Raw genomic sequence first — 20,561 nt, forward strand, 5'->3', positions numbered from 1 at the left:
CTAATGAGTCCTCACCAGGAAAGTCAGTGACGTGGTGCTGGAGGTCCGCGCTCATCCAGCAAAGCAAACTTTCATTTTCACGAATCGTTGTCATGACACGTTGTCATTTTTGCAACGTGCTATCGTCGTGACATGCTGGCCTTGTCGCAACTATCCTTGACGCAAATCTGGAGACAGAGGCGCGCTGTTGCTATATGGGCCCGCCGCTGTCACTTTCACTATCCGTTTTACTGCTCTCCAAATCGTCACGCTGTGCCGTGTTTGTGAACACCAGGGAATGAAATACTTTTTTTTTCTGATTTCGGAGAGGTTTCTGTCTTTAATTAAAATGATTCCCCCTACTCCTCTACTGGCCTGATGGGTCTTTAGAGAGCTCTCTGTCTCAAGAGTGCATCGCTCTTAGTCACTGTTCCTGAATCAAGCTACACAGCTGATATGCAAGCCCTGTGCTCTGTAAATCATGGCGTGGAAATAATTGAGCATCAGACTGGGAGATCAGCTGGGATTCAGTGAACCGAACAGAGAGGTCAAAGGCAAAAAACATTAGGCTGATCGTAACTTAGGACAGTCTGTAGCAGTTATCGTAGCACTGGCCAGATGGTCACTGGCATACCCATTACTGGGTACAACAGATCACTCTTTCATCCAGATGTGCACCAAGGTTTATGAGTTTTTAGGGACACGCAGACCAGTTCTTATGTGATGCATATAAGAGGTCTTTATTGTATGTATGCAGGCGTCTATTTGAAAATGATGTTGAGTTAGAACAGTGATTAGGCTTACAGTCCAAATTCATATTTGAGCGTGTTCTGAACTGTCATGGTTTTTCAGGCTCAGTTTACACAATGTTACGAAAGGAGGCAATAAACACCATGGCACACACTCAGATATACACTTTTTTCTTTATTAAAAAAGTTTATTTCATAGTCAGTTCATCTTCAAATCCTTCTTCTATCTGCAATTCCGCTCAGAGCAGCAGGGCACGTCAGAGTTCCAAAGCACCTCCAAGAGATTTGTAATATAATAAAGAATATATTTGATCACACATATTACATCCTTGGCACTAAACACTCAATATGTTACAATACTTGTGGAAGGAGCCTCAAACTCACAATATCCAAGCTCCCAAGTTCAGCATTGGTATCTTTCAGCAGCTTGATTTGGCTGTCAACACCCCACAAAGTGATAAAAATCAAATGGAGCAAAATCAAGCCACCACTGTTGAATTTTACAAAGGTCACATTTTCAATTGGACGTGGATTCTTAAATCATCCTACCACTCAGAAATTCTGAGAGGCATCTACTGAATCAGTCAAATGTAATTCAAAATACTATGTAGGTATTAAATTAGTCTCCGTGACCAAACTCTACTGCAGAATTTGAAATGAAAAGTGAAATATAATCAACAGTGTTTTCGGAGGCTCCTACAAAGTCGGTGCTTGGGTATTCTGAATATTTCAAAATGAAAACTCAGTCCCGGATGACAGAGATAATTGAATAAATTCCACACAGCACAATTTTAAGGAACTATTTTTTACAACTGAGAGAAGGTAGGCTATTAGATAACAACTTTTAAATTTTTTATCTTAAATCTTTAATAAAAATATAGATTTGTTCCCTTCATTTACTTTTAAATACTTTTTTGTCCATCGACTAACTTTGGATTCACAATCAAGCGCATGTTAAAGGAATGGAGTGATGTACTTCATTTACATTGGTCAAACATGATGAACGAGGACTTCCAGAAGAAAGAATAGTCTATGAAAAGCCAGACACATGTGTGGCCACACTTGGCCTCTTTTGGAAATAAAAACATGAGAAAACGCCTCTCACACAGGTTTGCACACGACTATAAAAACACCCCTTGAGATTTATTATTAAAGAGGCAAGGAGCACCTCAGAACGAAATCTCCAAGGGAAAAACAACGAAATAATATCAAACCACAAATGCAAACAAAATAAAGATCCTTACACGTGTGATTTTAATGAGCTTCAAACAGCCGAGAAAAAAACATTTGCTTGCAAACGTCATTACAATCACATTGTCCTTTGCCGGATTTTCCCATGTTGTCTTTCAATATTCGGACTTGTGGACTTTCTCAACTGCATTCCACCTTTCAGCATCTATCCAAGGGCTTATGGGAACAGTGACTGAAGTCGGGATTAGGCTCAAACTCTCCCAATTTCAACATCCCTTTCTCAGGAAGAAAGAGTGTTTCCCAACCAAGCCCTGCTTGTTTTTAATGGACTGCAAGGAAATCACGAACACAAGGTCAGAACAAGGGGGCAAATGTCTGGCAATTGCCCCTGGGCTTCCGCTACACCCCTTCACTTGTGGTGAAAGAGGAAGTACAACCAATGTGCTAATGGCTTTACAGTGGGTTGACAAATTAACCCCTTGTAGAGCACAGCAGGACGATAAACTGGAAGCATAATTCCTTTCAGTCGCCGATATCCCACAGCTTGCCTTCCCAATCCTTTCCTAGCATGACGAACTCTGACAACGTGAAACCAGACAGACGCAGCCCGGAGACTGACCTCCGAGGACGGGACTGGGCTGCAATGCTGACAGAAAGACGGACACATTATCATACAGATTCTGCATTTAGATCAGTGCCTGGGGAGGCTTTCTGCAGTACAGAGAAGTGGGCAGATATACTAACTATGCGGGCAACAAAAGAATGGGACAGCAGTGTTTGTGATGTGCCTGTGACTGAACTCAAGGTCATGTGTGGATCACGTCATTGTATTCTTTGTGATTTATATCAAAGCTATTAACACTGATTTATTTCTCTGTTCGGCGGTAAGCATAATACTTAATCAAATGTTGCCCTGTATTAAAGCTTTGATGGTATGATGACTATTTGAATAGACAAAACTATCTCTCTGCGGCAGCGGAAGCTGACATCAGCCCCTTGGGGGTTCGGACAAGTCACAGTCAGGAGGGCTCTTTTTTGTGCAAGCGTCAGTATTGTGTCTGTATTAGTCTGGGATATGTCACTGTAGATCCAACATGCAGGATGAAAAAAACAAATCAAATCAATCCTTTAAATCAGAACCATAATGCTGGGCCTAAAACATATGCATTGTGTGATGCAGAAAGAAAATTAAATATTTATTAAAAAGTGGCTAGAAAGACATTGATTTAATACTGAATTACACAACGCCTTGTTTGACATCGATATTGCTACACCAGTTCTGATAAGCATGTGAACAGAACTGCAGTATCACTGCTGTATACTGAGCTATTAATAAAAACCTCCTGTGTACCATCAAAGGAAAATATGTTTCAGCTCCACAAAAGTGCAGGAAACCACTTTTTAAAGTTGAAAAATTTGAATCAAATCATACATCAGACGCTACAGTTTTTAAAGAAATATGAAAGGACTGAGGACACTGTGTGGGCAACTGAGTCAGTTTGCCAAGCACACACAGTGAAAGGTAAGATGTGTAACCCATCGCACATCCCTCTTCATTTGACAAGTTCACATCTTGACACAGTAGAAGAGTGTTCACCTGCATCTACCGTACATTAATCATTCAAGTTTCAAAACAATTTCCAGCTTTTGGCAACTCTCCCAGCATTCTTCAGCTTTTCCTTCCCTGCAAGAAATTCCCTTTGTGAGATGTTAACACCCTCTGGCTCGCTAATGGTCAACCACATTTGTAACGTCTGGCTATGTCTTACTTTTCATCCCCCCCCCCAAGATGAAATGGCTATCTGGTGCAGTTCATGTTTCTCTTTCCCTGGGTTGCAACCCCCTCCCCCTCTAATCCTGGCCCCAGTTTTCCCCTCCATCCCCCACCCAGGAAGATCAGTTTTCCCGGCCTGGAATAAAGGGATTAAATCCAGGCAGACTGCGTTCCCCTCTGTGTTGGAGCCAATCGCTGCTCTTTAGCATGCTGCATAGTCTGTAGACAATCAAGATGACGGCTACTCAGGCCTGCATTTGAATTTGTTTCAATCGCATCTGCCACCCTTGGCAAACAAGGTTAATTGTGATTGAAACAAAATAGGTTTTCATTGTCATCGTTACTGTAATTAAACTCTGCCCTGGAGCTGAGTGCTGTCTAGAGTATACCAGAGAGTTTAAAGAATGATGTCACCTTCATCTCCACTGACTGCCCTGTTTTCTTTACTAAGGAAGACCATCAGATGCAAAAACAGCCCAACACGATGATCTTTTTCAAAGCTTCTACTAGCCACTTATTTTTCGGTCTTTCTCTTCTACATCTTTTTTCTTTTTCCCCTGAACGCCTCTTTGACTAGGTGGTATGCACAGAGAAAGCAAGGCAAGACTGAAGCAGTCCTTTCCACAGCACACAACACAAAAAGCAAAATGGCTTACTAATGGGGACAGATTACGATTATTTAACTTTGATCTTAGAATCATTTCCTGAAGGATACCAGAGAAGAAGCCAGATGTGGTTAGCTCTGTGACTCACCTTAAAAAAATCAGTGGTCTGTGAGACAGTGGTCAGCAAAGGACAGCTGTAACTGCATAACAGGATTTCACAAGGACTACAGATCCGATTTATCTGAGATCACAGTGTTTATTACTTCACTGCACTCTGGGAAATTTCATTATGTAAAGGTTCAGTAACTTCAGACTCATGGCTTGGCCAAACACCCTTTTTGGTGTTCTGTAGGTAAAGAAACAGATTTTAGAAAAAATCAGATTAGTTATTATGAAGTTAATAATTCACCTTATAATCCACACATATGCTAGTGAAAGCAATACAAAGCAGAGAGGGATTTGAGACAACACAAATGCCTGATCTCTTAATTACCAGCTGGGTGTCTTTCTCTCTGGCTGTGGGGTAGGAGTTAAAATTTAAAGATCTGCAACTTCACATATGACCCTTCAATGAAATCCGCAGTCAAAAACCAACATTTAAAAATAGTATATTTAGAAATAACATTATCAGATCCATTCAGATTCATACAAAAACATTCAAAGTCAAAAACCTAGTCCTGCTCACTCTTCTTTTATGGCCTGTCCAGATGTGCTTATCCCACCTGCAGAGGATACATCTGCACTCATTCAAAGAAACCAGAAACAAGCAGGAAAATATCTTATTCCTGTAAACTTACTTTCAATTCCTTTTTAAAATCCTGGAAACCTTGTCCTATCATAGTATAATCTGAGCACAGGGTCGTGCACATACAGTAGGTCTCTGACCTTTAGCCCACAGTCACATTACATCTTTATACCTTCCAAACAATTTACTGGTCACCATAACCACGGTGTGAACCACTTCGAAGCACGATTTGACTTCACCAAATATTTTCACTGTCTCTTCAGAATGTCAAGGACATCCATAAGGCTTCTGATCAAGAGGTGCGATTACATCATTGCTGAAGACTGGCTCCAAGCCTCCGATGATGTAATCTGCAAAACCTGAGAGTGCTTGCAGCAACATTGGTACACCTTGATCACTTATCAGGATTACATCACAATACAAGAAACAAAACAGGGATCTTGTAACCTACCCACAAAGTGCTGAAAACTCATGCGCCCACATGTTTTGACAAGAGCGACCTTACAGCACTGACAGTTTTCACGAAATCCACTTCCCTTTATGGCGTCACTGTGTGAACTCACTTATTCTGAATATGAATAATATTACAAATATAGGAACCACATAATCCTTTTAAGGAATGTTAGTGCCCACTGCAAAGTAAATTCACGGCCAAATAGTTTGTGAGACATTAACACAGAAATTCTGTAGTCGGATGGTTCAGTGACTAAGACAACGCTTAATTGTTTTACAGTTCAGTGTGTGAATTAATTTGATTGCGGCTGATGTGTTGAACTCCCAAATGGTCTCCTGAATGACTGTAGACGTGCTTCCTGGGGCTGCCTGTCTCCAACAAATAGCTTAAACCTGTGAGGGGAATGTTGCCGGATAACTCTATGTATGTTACTGCAGTTGAAAATCTTCATGGAGACATGTCTTTGGGTCGGAATGAAATTGACAATCACAATTTACAGAAGGCTTTTACAGATAACTTTCTATAAGCAACCAATCACAGCACAAGCTTTGGAGGGCAGCCATTTTGTACGTGGGCACATTTGGCCAAGTAGCCAGTTTTGACATCACTGTGTCTTTCTTCTTTCTCCTTTACTCTTTCTCCCCCTTCATTCATCTGTCCATCTTTCTTTGGCCTTCTAATAAAATCCAGGCTCCAGTTCACACCGCCATCCAAGTGTTCACGGCTGAGACGTTGTAGCTTTTTTTAAACAATTTTGTATTTTGTATTTTTCTTTTTAAAGAATCTCCTCGATTCTTCCCCTTTTTTCGCGTATGTGAAAGGGCAACAAAAATAGAGCAAATGAAATGTTTTTAAAAAAATCATGCAAACTCGCTCAAAGCAGAGGCAAAAAAAACCCAACTCCAGAATACTTCGATATCGTCACTTCCAAGTGATTGTCTTTTTTCAGCAACACGCACACACATCAGCACACACACGCGCGCACGCGCGCCAGAGGAAAAGCACGTGAATGGAAAAAAATATCCATTGGTGTTTTCTTATGCTTCTTTAAAAATAACTGAGTTTAAAAAAATTAAAAAAAAAACAATAGAAAAACTAACAAACAAAAATCACAAAAGAAAAAGAAGGGTTGTTCTTTTCGTATCTAGACACGCCGGAGTAAAAGTCTGGCGTCAAACGAAGGAGGAGAAGCCAGCGATAGGAGCTCTAGACCCTGGCGCCAGGCTGCTGGGGGGTCTGTAGAGAGTGCTGTGCTGGCTGGGGGGGTTGGAGGGCTGCTGCTGGGGGGTGGGAGTCCGGCTGCCTTTGGGCCTGAACAGGCTGCCCTGGGCCTGGGCCTGGGCCTGGGCCTGGGCCGTGTTGTTGAGCTGGGGAGGCAGTGGGGGCAGCGGGGGTAGGGGCGGAGGGGGCGCGCAGTGCTCCGGCTCGCCCGAGTCGCTCTCCGTGTAGCTGTAGGCCTGCGCCCGTGAGATGCCCTTCTGCTGGCGCCTCCAGGAGTTGTAGTAGGTGGGGTCGCTGATGTAGTGGTTGACGAAGGAGTGGGTCTTCTGGCGGTTCTGGTCCACTTCGTACTCGCTGTCGCTGCCCTGTGAGCAAAGAAATGGGCACACAGGGAGAGAAAGAACGTTACTGGGAGGCCATGCTGTAACACCCTGGGCTGCCTGATCGCTCCAGCGAGAACAACGTGAGGTGTATTGACTTGAAACAAGTTCAGGTGCGTACCAGTACCCTCCAAACTGTACCTTTTCACCTACATGCTTTAAGGAACAAGGCTTTGCCGGGTTTTGCCCTCTAAACAGGATACTAAATAGAATCTTAGGAAAGATGACTGAAATAAACCCATTGCCACTTAATAGCAAAATGTGGTAATGTCAGGGGAGTTCCTGAATGAATGTAAAAAGTAGCCAAATTCTAATTACAACAAAGTGATCCGTCAGATATAGAGGGATGGTGCTCTAGTGTGGAGTTATCTGGTCTGGCTGAGGAAAGATCAGTCCTGTCATGTTCCTGTCATGTATGAGGCTGCTACAGGGTGTGGCTGGGGTGGCAGGAGGGGAGCTAGCAAAGATATCACATCTGTCGGGAGTTGCCTCTTCCCCTGAAGGTCTGTTTAAGCATATCATTTACAGATTTCAGATATGAATAAAAAATGCTGGGATCTGGGAAAGAGTAAGAGAGCAAATAATTGTGAAAAGAGAGACAGAAATAATTGTATATGTACAGACGTCAACAAATGAGGCACCATCTTTAATTTGGAATTAAAACTGGAATTAAGAATTCCTAGATGTCACAAACTAAAACTAATCACTAGAATACTGATATTATTCCAATGAAACACAGTGGTAGACAGAAAACTTAAGCACAAGAAGGAAAGCTAACACTAGGAACTATCTTCCCACTAGCACACAAAATACAGACACAAGATCACCTCACCCATTGAAGTGGAAGAACACGAAGACCGCCGTTCTTTAAAGAGAAAAGCGCCTCCTACAGGTGGACAAAGATATTGTTTTGGAAGAAACTGAAACCCAGGGTGTCTCCCTAATTCAAAAAAACAACACCATCTTCCAAGGCAATGACCGTAAAATATCACCTGGGATGTGAAGAGCTTGTGTGCACAGACATAAAGAAAGGCATGTGTTCGGTTTGTGCCTTGGGGCAGTTTAAGGCAGTCTGCCAGGGAAATCCCTGTCACATAACACTTAAAATTCACTTCATTGATCCTTCACCACCCCTATCTCAGGCCTTCCAAGTACATGGAATTTCCCCCAAATTTTATGAGTTTACTGAGAGGTTTCAATCCCATGATTATTACATTAATGGTCCTGTTATACTTTTTGTACATGATGATATAAGCAACACAATGCCTTCATCGCTATTCAAGTTTAAGTTTAAGCAGCAAGGGGCACAACATACAACACATTCCCAATAAAACAACATTACTATTAAAAAAACAAAGGGGATGGTCAGATGTTTGGTCAGTGTCGCTCTCAGTGTAAGTTATGTCTCAATGGTGGCTCACTGGTGCTGGCTTTGTGTTATGTGCTCAGCCAAACTGCAATGAAAATTACAGTGTTTTATATGGCCAGCAGCCATATCACCCTGCAGCTCACAACTGACAACCCACGGAAACTAGGCAGGTGTGAGCCTGGCCAGTACCTGGATGGGAGACCTCCTGGGAAAAACTAAGGTTGCTACTAGAAGTGGTGTTAGTGGGGCAGTAGGGGGCGCTCACCCTGCAGTCTGTGTGGGTCCTAATGCCACAGTTCAATGTTGGCGACTCTATACTGTTAAAAGGAGCTGCCCTTCGGATGAGACGTAAAACCGAGGTCCTGAGTCTCTGTGGTCACATAAAAATCCCAGGGTGTTTTGCGAGAAGAATAGGGGTGTTACCCCAGTGTCCTGGCCAAATTTCCCCCTGGCCTTTACCAATCATGGCCTCCTAATAATCCCCGTCTCTGAACTGGCTTCATTACTCTGTTCTACTCCCCACTGAGAGCTGGTGTGTGATGAGCATACTGGCGCACTATGGCTGCCGTCGCAGGGGAATCCCCATTACCTGTAAAGTGCTTTGAGTGGAGTGTCCAGAAAAGCGCTATGTAAGTGTAAGGAACTATTATTATTATTGATGCAGGCTTGAACAAACTGGCTCAGCACCAGTTAAGAGCACATTTACTTGTCCTGAATGCGCATCAGAACAGTACAGGAACGTACCTCCTTAACCAGCCTCTCTCATCTTTCCTCTTTCTTCCACGTGTCGATATAATATACTGTGCAGTGATGCTACAAAGCACTGTAAGTGATGCAAAAGACTTAACGAGTTTGGAATACAAACTCATCCACTCAGTCCCCTGCATTCCTCATCTATGAGCCGAGCTCTGCAGCAGGGGACAGGGGCACAAGCTCAGGGCTGGTGTGACAGGCGAGCTGAAGGCACACAGCTGCCAAGCCCAGGCAGGATTAGAACAGATGTTCTCATCTCAGGGCAGCACATCTGTCCATTTCACTGATTCATCACCCCCCTTCTATCTAAAAATAGGAACCCACAATAATAAGATTCATAAAAAGCTGCAATAATTAGAATTTAGAGGGCATTGGAGGGGATTAACATTAATTAGCTCTCCAACTCAGATTTCAAAGAACCACAGTTTACGAAAATCTAGCGTAAAGGATAGTAGGAATTACGCTGGATCTTTTATAAGTCTGGCGATTAAGAGTTTCATTTCTCTTCCTGTATTATTTTTATTTTGTACTGTTTCTGAACTAGATCTTACGCTAAGAAGACAGATCCCTTAGATGGCTGAAGAAATAAAGGATTTCTAACATTCCTCTTCTGTGTATGACTTCTCTGCTAATCTCTGAGGAGTTGCAGCCCACAGTACAGCCTCAAGGGTGTATATTTACTACATGATACCTAAGTAAATTGGAGGAGAAATTGTTTCCTCAGGAGTTTCAGGTAAAATGATCTCAAATAGGATTATAGCCTTGTCAAATCTGTCTTCTTCAGCTTTCAGATGAAGACGGCTCCTCATTGAAATATAGTACAGTTCCCAGCAGTACTCTGTTACAGAGGTACTGCCCATTTCCAGTATGTAGTTAAAACAGCTGTGCTTCAGGTTCTTAAATCCAAAACAGTTCTTTGCAGTGGAAGTACTGCTGGATCAGCTTTTTAAGGAGTTCTCTAAAGCACTAACCTTCTTCTTTTCTTATTTTTTTGTGAAATTGAGGAGAAATCAATTTGGAAAAAAAATAATCACTGCACGTTCATCCAGTTTACCACGTGTGTTTGAGAAATTTTGACAACACTTTGCTAGTACAGCTTTTCTTTAAGAAAAAGGAGCTTCAGCAGCAGCTGTACGATAAATGATTTGTATACTGTGTGGACAGTCCGGTTATCTGCCAATCCCTGAACCTTCTAGCTCAGACTGAGACAAAAAGGCCCCCACACTTACAAATAAAACTGTGGTTCAGCTTGTTCTGCCTGGCTTTAGGACACACATTGGCAGCCTAGACTAATGCTCTCAAGATAGCAAGTTGGCTCTTTGTTGTTTTCTCGTTGTCTCCTAGATATGGATTATCATTGAACCAGACTGGGCCGAGTGAGTTTCTGTCTCTAGAAATTGTAAACTGCGGTAAATTCAGAGATGAATAAAGAGGAAAAATGGGCAATCCAGGATCCCTACAGACACTTGTCTTACAGACAAGTAAATCCGAACAAGGAAAGGCTATAGAGATACATAGCTTTGATCTGATGAATGCCCATCAGCTGGTGGTTATTCTTTGAATGTTTCTGACCAAGCAAGAAGCATGACAGCCTGGCTGAGGTGGAGAGCTCAACATCGCCCACTGATTGACAGATCATGAACATGGAGCCTGTGCCTCTCGGTGGAAAGCAAAAAAATACCCTGTGAAATCCACTGATGCTTTTTCTTATTACTGCTGTAGATCTGCCACTCCACCTAGATAACTTCACCATGAGCTCATCTGACCGTAAACCGTACTCAAGAGCCTCCTTTAAAAACATGAATATTTCTACATAAATGAATGTACACACTAATCTTCTTGGCAGATACATTCAAAGAGAGGAAATGGAGAATGGTTACTGGGGCAACGTCAGGTGTGGCTGTTTACCTGCACGGGGATTGAGGTGGCCAAGTTTCCATGCCGACCGCATTTCTTTTTCAAAACCCCTTCTTACGAGAACAATGCCTGACTCATGCCTCTCCACACAACTCGCAGTAACGGGATACACTTAAGGGGGGCTGATAGCCCCCACGTTATCCGCTCAATAAAACTTCAAAGGAAATTCCAGCTCAGGTCCTTAATATGCCATTTAGCGATGTCATCGCTGCCACGCAGTAAGAGTGTCAGAAGTGTTTCTGGAGTACAGGAATTGGGAACAAGGCAGAGTCTGTTTAAGTCACAGTGGAATGTATGTAGCTTTGTAGCATCTGCTGATCTGGTGGCAGGCTTTTGTCTTTCACTCAATTATAACACATGAGGAGATAGAAATAGTGGTTTTGTCTTATTTAGCAAAGAATTTGTAAAACCAGTAGAATTTGTGGTATTGCAGCTACTGGTCTAATGCAAAGTATAAAGCCATGTCTATCCTCATTTGCAGCTGTTTGATGCAGTTGACTGTTCCTGTGCCAGCAGGAGGGCTCCTTTTGCAAAGATCCTGGTGTCACGTCTGATCTGATACGTCCTGATCCAATAGTCTCATCTGAGACCTGGCCTTATACTCTGCCTTGCCTGACAGCAGATGTTGAGAGAAGAATGGTAATAGGTCCCAGCACAGGATGGGGGCAGCTAGAATGAATGGTGCCAAGATATGGAAGTTCTGTTCAATTACTTCTACAGTTTCATTGCAGGAGTATCAGACTCATTTGTTACTGATGGAGACGGGAGTATCAGGCTGATCCTTACTGATGGAGACAGGAGTATCAGACTGTCTCGTTACTGATTGGGATGGGAGTATCAGACTGTCTCGTTACTGATTGGGATGGGAGTATCAGACTGATTCCTTACTGATAGGGAGGGGAGTATTAGACTGAATTGTTACTGATGCAGAAGGAGTATCAGAGTGATTGGGTACTGATGGAGAAGGGAGTATCAGGTGGTCCATATCCAGTGTTCTGGAGCTTGCTAACAGCCCAGGACAAGTAAAGAATAGGTTAAAAAGCTTTGTCCTCCATTGTTTTCAGTATTTCAGTGTCTTTTATTTCTCCTGTTTTTGGGTAAGTGGGATGGCGTACTGAGAAGTATATCATGGCATATCATATTTAATAGCAGGCATACTTAAAGTTGGTAAAGAGCACATTACTGGATTACTGAATTATTTGAGTAATTCTGATGCCATGAAAACATCTCACTGGCATGTACTACAAGAAATTAAAGTAACAGGCTAGGCAGTGGAATCATTTTAAGTCCTTGCAACATTACAGTATATACTGTAGGTCTTAGTGCAAAGTTATGAAAGACACTGTGTGCTTTGGGAGGCTATAGATGGTTAGTCCTATTCTGAAAAGAACACATGAAAAAGAAGCCTAACACAGTGCATAATATAACATCTAAATCTAATTACAATTTATAATATAATTAATTACAGATCTGAATTAGATCATTATTTAATTAATCTCTCACTCTTGCAGTTCAATCTCTTCTTTGCAAAATCTGCCTTAACTGAACAGCAGCAGGAGTGAAAATGAGGCAGAAATGCCGCAATGAAACCCCTCTGAAACATCTTGCTCAGCAGCAGTGCTGGGGAAAGTGAGTGAGAGGGCGAGAGGCGCAGAGAGATCAAGGATCACAGACAAGCGAGATGAGAGAAAGCTGTTCAGGGGCGGCTTTGCCAGAGACCATACTGTCACGTCAATTCAGCGGGTGCCAGGGAGTCCTGAGCACTCTGGGCAGCTTGAATTCAGCTGAGAAGCCGTTGCCCGAGACCAGCAGTGTGCGATGGAAGGAATCCAGGTTCGCGAGTCCTGAGACACTCTCGCCATTGTGAGCGCAGCTCAACACGCTCTCTGTTTACCCTGCCCCGCCCCCTTCCCTCAAGACCACGCTCTCCACGGGAGTGTTCCCAGATCCCCCGCCCCCGTGAAGAAGAGTCGAGACACAGCTGCAGGACATCCTGGATCATGGCCCCCCCCTGCCTGAGATGAGCATCTTTTCCCTTTTGCATGCAGACTGCAGGCTGGAATACGAGTTCCATGGGAGATAATTAAAACCTCCATCCCTTCTCCTCCAGGAGAATTCAGGCAGCAACATTAACATTCTTCTCCTTCTCCTCCAGGAGACTGGGCATCTCATTTGTGGTTGATCCTATGCTACAGCTTTCTCAAGGCCTCTTGAACGTTGCCTAGCGGGTTACCAGAGGACAGTACTGGGCTTACGATGAGGCAGCTACCCTGGTTTTCAATAACTCTAACTACACACTTTTCCAATACTCGCTCAATATCATCCTGCGGCTCAAAGTGTCAAAACTGCTTTTCAGTGCCTTTTGAACTCAGATGGTTTGTTTAGTCAGTTTTTCACCATCCTCTCACCCTGTATCATATGCCTTCTTCAATCTTGTCTATCCTGTAGGACATAACTGCAAGCTGTGTTTGTTAAAATGGTGCATTGAGGCACAGTTCTGCCACCAGAATTAATCTGTGCCTTTTTTTTCCTCATTTTTTTAGATTGCTGTAGTTTGGAAATTCCTTCTGCCGATAAGGTTCCCTCTTGGCAAAGTTTTAGTATCGCACAAATTAAACAGACATCATGGCAAATTGCAGACAATGACAGCGATGGGGATAAAATTCAAACTGGCCATGAGCACTGCAGTGCAACATGTCCTCAGTGTGCATATTCAGGTCAATTCCACCCATCACAGAAACACTGGGTGGTGAGAGAGAGCTTTGGTTTTGACACACTGCATGCCACTGGGGAAATGTTCTCCTGCTTTGCCTGGATCTCTATGAATTCCTCGCGGGGCAAAGTATTTCCCTTCTTGGCTAATCAACTGATGTGAAAGAATTAACACTCTCCAAGACACATCTGAGACACGTCCAGGGGTTCCTGAAAGGTGACACCAGACACAAGGCCAGTTCGGACTGAGAGCCAGATCAGACACAGCAGGGATGGAGGCAGACAGCAGCACTCACCTGGGAGTCAGAGATCTCGGAGGGCTTCTCCGTCAGACTGCTGCTCTCTGCTGGGATCAGGTCGTTGTATTTGGTGCTGACATCCTCATCGGAGTAATGCAAGCTGCCAGGACTGGGCCTTGGTGGGGACCTGGGAGAGAGCCCACAGTTAGCGTTCACCCTTCACACGCTTGGCCTGGACAACCTGCTTGTCAGCAGGTGAACGACTTATTACTTCATTAGTGAGCAGCTCATTCTGGTTTTCATAGTTCTGTCAGCTGGCACTGTCATTCGGCATGTTAACCCTAACTCTTTTATCAGACATAACTCCTGACCAGAGCGCTTAACATTTATTGCCAAACATTGCTAACCTTTCTAGACCGAAGCCCATAAAATTGATACATTCTCTTATCATTCCTTCCTAATCTGCATTGAGAAGTTTGGGGCAGAAGTTACCCTGAAAATCTTTGTAGAGACCACCACAGCAGCTTTTATTTTTGCAACTCAAGCAATGTAAAACATTTTATGCTAGCAGTGAAAACCTGGCACATGGGAGGAGTGACGTTCAGCAAAACCAATCGATCAGGAGCGTGTCAAAAGCTCAGCAGCAGCGCTGGGAAATAGTTTCAGGCTCACAATCACTCCTTTATCTACAGAGACAAAATGCATTCAGCTTGCAGCCTCTGTTGCCTGTTGACATACTCAATCTCTTGTTTGGATGAAGGGGGCTGATATTCACTTCATAAACATCATGGGACACACATGTGAGTCTCTCTTGGAGGTTCTCTGGAGCAGTTTTGTTTTTGTCTGGTTAATATGATATGCCAAAAGATTGTTGGTCTGCCCTTGTGACATCTCGTGAGCTGCACTCCAAGTACTGTAAGAGGATGAACAGAGCAAACTATACACATAGTGTTATATCAAAGAACCCTTTTAATGCTGACAAAAGGAGGAAATCGCTGGGTCTCTTCTCCCCCATAGAACAATCAAATGACTGTTCTCGCTAAACATTTCCTTATTTTATCATACAACCTATGCTCCTGTTTAAGGCCGAAAAACAAATTCAGATATAAATACTGGCCAATCTGAAGCAGCGGGTTGTTTTTTTTAAGGGAGAAACCAGACCAAGTCTAATGATGAGTTATGGAAAAAAAAAAAGATTACATGGAAAATCATGAATTGCCTGTAATTTTGTTTTTGCAACAATAAAATGCTAAAAAGTATATTAACAGGGAAGAAGAAAACAATCTAAATAAAATTTCAAGATGACAACAGTCTTGATTTTATATTTAGGAGCCCCATGGCCCTTCATAGCCAAAAGAGGTCTTAATGCAGCTTCATAGCTATAACTGAATTAACTATTTCATGTATTCAGGGGCTGTGTTCAAGGAATAAATTGCACACAGAGTGTTAAAGTCATGACTTCACCCTGACTGAAGCCAGAAAGACATGTCCCTACACTGAATACACAGTGGCCCTGCCATGGACTGAAGTCAATGGGTGGTGGCAAGACTTGATAAACACTGCCTTCAAAGAGAAAAGCTCAAGAGTTCCAGAGGAAAGCTGGCTGATAAAGGTCTTTCACATCCAATCCTGGTGCTCCTGCCCTTCATCCTCCCAGATGGAGGCAGTGTGTCTGGCCAACATCACACTCCCTCTACCTGCAGGCAAGGTTTGGGAGCAGAAGGGGAGCCTTGCTGTGGTCTGACAGAAGGCCTATTGTTTGCAAGGTGATTTCCACACTCAGTCCACGCGGCTTGGTGGGAATTTCGAGCAGCTCCATGGGAGGCAGGCTGCAGGCTTTCTCTGTCTGGCAGAGAGGGAGCAGTGCTTTTACTGGGGGCTCTTTCATGAAGCAATCTGCCTACAGCCTCAGAGCCTGCCAATGTCTCAAACTCAATGCAGTCAAAGAAAAAAAAACCCTCTCTTCTTCACTGTACTGTGCACTGCATTGAAGTAAATGGGAAACTGGCTCATGGCCATTTGCATAAATGTATTTGTGGTTTTTAGTCAGGTCCTGTGACCTGAATACATGATTCAATGATCCAAAACACTGCCTTTTGCCCTCACGTGTGATGAGATCCTTAATTAATGGGGTGCCGGATATTTTAAGTAAACCACACATTCGCAAAATAACCCCAGGTCTATAACCCCTGCTGTCAGAACCCCAGACCTGACTTGCAAGACTGGGGATGCAGGAAGTTGACAAAGAAACGCATACTGAGGAAAGAGTTAACTGAATTGGTTTCATGCAGAGAAGGTCATCAGATCCCTGAGAACAAGCAGAAGGGAAGTGGGGGAGTGGGGGGAGCAGGGAAGGTCTTGCACTGTTAAAGATTTGGAGGCTGCACAGACGGTAGTGCAGGGGAGGGTCCCCAGACTCCAGCTCCTTGTTTAAATTCTAGTTTAACTTAAATTCAGAAGCTGCCCAGCATAATCTCTCCCTTGCCCCGTGCTGCCTCCTCTAAGGATTGGCGGTTGACTTCTACCTGGTGCCAGGGGGTGCCACCTTCACCCACTAGAGCACAGCTCCAGTGTTCCCAGCCCATGGCCCTTCAGAGGAACTCGCAGTTCCACAACAACAACTGTCATGCTTGACACGTGAATGAGTCAGCCATGAAGGAGCTTGGGAAGGTCTGCCAATGTGGCCTTCTCCTGCGCTTCTACCTCACTCTTGACTGGGGACACAGGGACGTGTAATTTGTGGAACACTGGGAACACATTTTCCACCTCTTCAAATTTTAAGGCCTCACCTTCATCTTCATTAGATTCTGAGCCCAGCCTTTTAAACTTTTGATGACTTTTCCGCGGCCTGTGGGCTAGGAATGGGACAGTCTGAGGAAGGGACCTGCTACTGTTCAGCTCTGTAAGGGCCTGTATTTCGTGGTGAGGAATCACACAAGGTTACAGTACAGCTCCGCCCTTTTAAAACATTTCACTTGTTTTCTGATCAAGACGCTCTGGGAATTTTCACAAAAGAGCTTTGTTTATTTATAGATGCATTGTCAAGAATCAATACTCAGTCTTGAGCAGAAGAGTGCGTATGTGTGAGTGTGGTGTCTGGTCAACCAGGGTGTGTCGCAGCAGTGCGAGGTTTCAGCCTTTCTGAAACAGGAGCACCATCCCAGGATCCCGAAACTGGCACCTTGACCACTAACAGGTTCAAAGAGGAAGAGATGGCAGATACAGCTGTGAATTCCTCAACCCGGGACTCAAGGCAGATTGAGCCTGTCTGCCTTTCAAACGAAAGAGACCTTTGATCTGCTGTCAAGGTCAGGCTCGCTGTTCTCCGGAGATGCTGGATTTGTGCGATCATTCCCTTGGCAAGTGCACTAGAGACAAAATTCCAAGCTCACTCCGAGCAGGCTCTGCCTCTTCCCGGAAAGATATCCCAAGGAAAGGGAATAGAGCAAGAAAAACCCAACCAGTCAAAAACCGTTTCAGAAACTAAACACCGTGATCAATAAATATGGATAAGAACTGAGCTGATATTTGTGCTGCTACTGATAGCAGTACAAAATAAGCAATAAGGGAAAAGTCACTCAGACAGCTGAGTCAGGTGTATTAATTCCTTCTGCACTCGGAATTCTCAAGGACATGGACAGAGTCGACAGAGAGGATCGCTTCCAAATGAACAGTCAAACAAACAAAGTGGGCACAATGGGAAAAATATGGATAGGCATTTAAAACTGAAACTTTATCTGACGGGGTTGTGAGCGGATGAAACAGGCCACCCCGTTGTTGTAGCTGTTAACCTGGCCTCTTTCAAGAAATGTCTGGATGAGTTCCTTGAATTAATTAACTATCAGACAGGCTTAATGGGCCAAATGGCCTTCTTTCACTGGTAACCTTTCTTATGTTCTTAATGGGCTGCCCACCTTCTCATGCTACAGATGCTGCCTCAGCAGATGGTTCAGCATTGTCTAATGCTGTTGCTGTCTGGGGGCTTCTGAACACTGGACAGATGGTCATTCTGTCGATACCCTTCGGTTTAAATACAGGTATTTAAGTACGCTCCCTGTTTCTGAGAAAGGACCAAATGTGTCCCCACACCCATCTCCACAGACAATAAATATTACAACATATGAAATTCAACGTATTTGAATTTCAAAATGATAACTTAAAACAACTGTGTCCTTCAACACTATGACAACAGTTCATCTGTTACTGTATTTAAAACAGGAATTAAAATATATATTTTTTAAACTTAAGAGCTCCAGGCCAAAGGACTGCTTGCTTGACATGTTATTTGGAATCCTTCATTTCTAGATTTTCATACACTTTTCTAACTTCTAAATTGCAAAAAGGTGTTTTTAAAAAGTCCCTTACACATTTGAAAATCATTGGCTCAGCTCAATGCTTCCCAGGAATTCTTAAGACAGTTGTTTTATATCATTATCAACCTCTCAGACAAAGTGAGTGTTTTTTTAGCTGTTTTTTTAGCTTTGAAGATATAATGAAATGTAAATAAAAATGTATTCTTCTGGCAACTCGGGAACAGAAGCCGGCTGAGAAAGTTTTTCTTTGAGGGCGTTAACCCAGAGGACAATTTACTGAAACAATCTTTTCCAAAACAGTCTTCCAACACATGTGAATGAGACTGTTAAAGGATAATCTCTTCAAGCAGTGCCTGTAGGTTGTAAAAGGATCAGTATGATTTATGGGATAGGGAAGATGAAAATAAAAAAAACTAATTTCATATCTTCTCCATAAAATAAGAATTGATGTTATATATAGAACCTCCAAATATTCTCTTTGTGTAAAGTTAAAATGTGGCTCTCAAGTACAGATGGATTGTATTAACCTCGTTAATAATAACTCATTAGGTACTCATGGACCTACAGTACTTTTCACAGTTTGCCTGGTTTTTGTTCTCTATTTTAATTTAGATTTCACATACTGTAAAAAACAAATGTGTTTTTTCCGTTTTTGTAGTTTGGCAGGAGTTTTAAAAGGACCATGACAACATTAAGTAAACACACAAAATCAAAGTGCCTGAGTGAAAACACACGCTCCATTAATGTGGCTTCAGCAGAGCAGAAATCTTCTCCAGGCAGAGAGTCTGTAGTTGGAGACTGAGTGTCTGCCATTCAAGTCAAGGCCTAATTAAACTGTTAGCTTTATGGAGCCATGAAAGCACAAATAGTTCAATGCTTTAGTGGGGAAAACAAAGAACTGATTACCTCATTACAGCAAACTCTCACATCACACATCATACACACTGCAAGCTTTCATTTCACAGTTAATTCCATTAACCTCTTTCCAATACAGCTTCTAATCACTTACAAAAGTGTATGAGGCCCATTGTACTGACTTCTGAAGAGAGGCAAAGAATATATTAAATCTTTTATTTGTGTGGGTCGTTTTCCCAAAAAATATTTTTCATTGAAACCTCAAGAAATGTCTTGTCTGTTGTGGATTTTTGCTTTCTGTACAGAAGGTATAATTTCTCTCTATGCACATCAGGAACTACGTAGAACAGTAAGACCTGATGGCACTGCATCATTAAGTCCACTTAAGGCAACTACCAAACATTGGACAGCAGTAAAATCTAAAAGCAAATGTACAGCTACATCCATAGGCACGGACACAGGACGGAGAGCATCATCTGGTCCATGGCAAACGTGCATATTGGGCTTCATTAGAGGCCATTAGGCACCTCAATACATAGATTGTGGATGTTGCATTGATTGAAATTTGTACTGTGTATGTGTAAGTGTAATATGTGTTTTGTTGTTTTCCTGTTTTTTAATCTGGGCAAATTCCAACCCATGTTGTTGACATGGCAATCAAGTATTGAACCTGTTTCATCAGAATGAAAACACAATTTTCAGCACAGCTGTGGATGCTGGGGAGAAGAGCTGCCTGATTTGTGTGAAAGGCAGCAGGGTTTGTGCGTACCTGGTGTAGACTCCATTCTTCCGGCAGAAGGAGTTTTTGACTGACAGCCTGCGGTTGTTCAGCTCCAGAGCCGGAAATCTCCCCTCATCCAGACTCACCATTTCCCCATGACTCAGTGCGTTGCAGTTGGAGTTGTTCCCTGAGAGGAGATACCAAGACACGATGTGAGCACAGGCTGCAAAGACAAAGGAGGTTTTGTTCAATACGCTACAAAAAAACATCTGACTGAGGTTTAGCAACATCACTTACAGTACAGTCAAAGAGCTAAAGAAACTAACTGTGTTGTTAGGATTTGTGGCACAACACTGGCTTACTGGCTCAGCGAAACTGACATCAGAAACTTCCAAAGTTAAGGAAGGCAGTCAAGGGCAAAGCATTGTAATCAAATCTGCCTGGATTGCCTTTAATTGGAACTGTATTTTCAGTTTCCTTCTCCTTTGACAATCAGAAAACAATTTGTTTATTTTCACTTTCCCTCTTTCTATGCCTCAAGTTTAGTCAGTGTGTAAGTTACCTTTATTATAATGTAAGTGTTG

At 42.9% G+C, this 20,561-nt stretch overlaps 1 protein-coding gene across 6 annotated transcripts in view; it reads right to left on the reverse strand.

Annotated features, from left to right (window-relative positions):
- Window positions 1–888: 888 nt before the first annotated feature.
- The window catches only part of sdk2b (sidekick cell adhesion molecule 2b), a 228,598-nt gene continuing 208,925 nt past the window's right edge, over window positions 889–20,561 (reverse strand). For 4 of the 6 annotated variants that reach the window (XM_088599880.1, XM_088599879.1, XM_088599877.1 and 1 more), the window contains 3 exons: window positions 20,026–20,200; window positions 14,146–14,275; window positions 889–7,083 (listed from right to left, as the gene is read on the reverse strand). In XM_088599880.1, the coding sequence (XP_088456006.1) occupies window positions 6,670–7,083; window positions 14,146–14,275; window positions 20,026–20,200 (719 nt within the window). In that variant the 3' untranslated portion in view covers window positions 889–6,669. The remainder of the gene's footprint in view (window positions 7,084–14,145; window positions 14,276–20,025; window positions 20,201–20,561) is intronic. The other 2 variants (XM_088599881.1, XM_088599878.1) reach the window with 1 other exon arrangement.

Source organism: Lepisosteus platostomus, chromosome 11 (genome assembly GCF_059453375.1).
Source record: "Lepisosteus platostomus isolate fLepPlt1 chromosome 11, fLepPlt1.hap1, whole genome shotgun sequence".
NCBI lineage: Eukaryota > Metazoa > Chordata > Actinopteri > Semionotiformes > Lepisosteidae > Lepisosteus > Lepisosteus platostomus.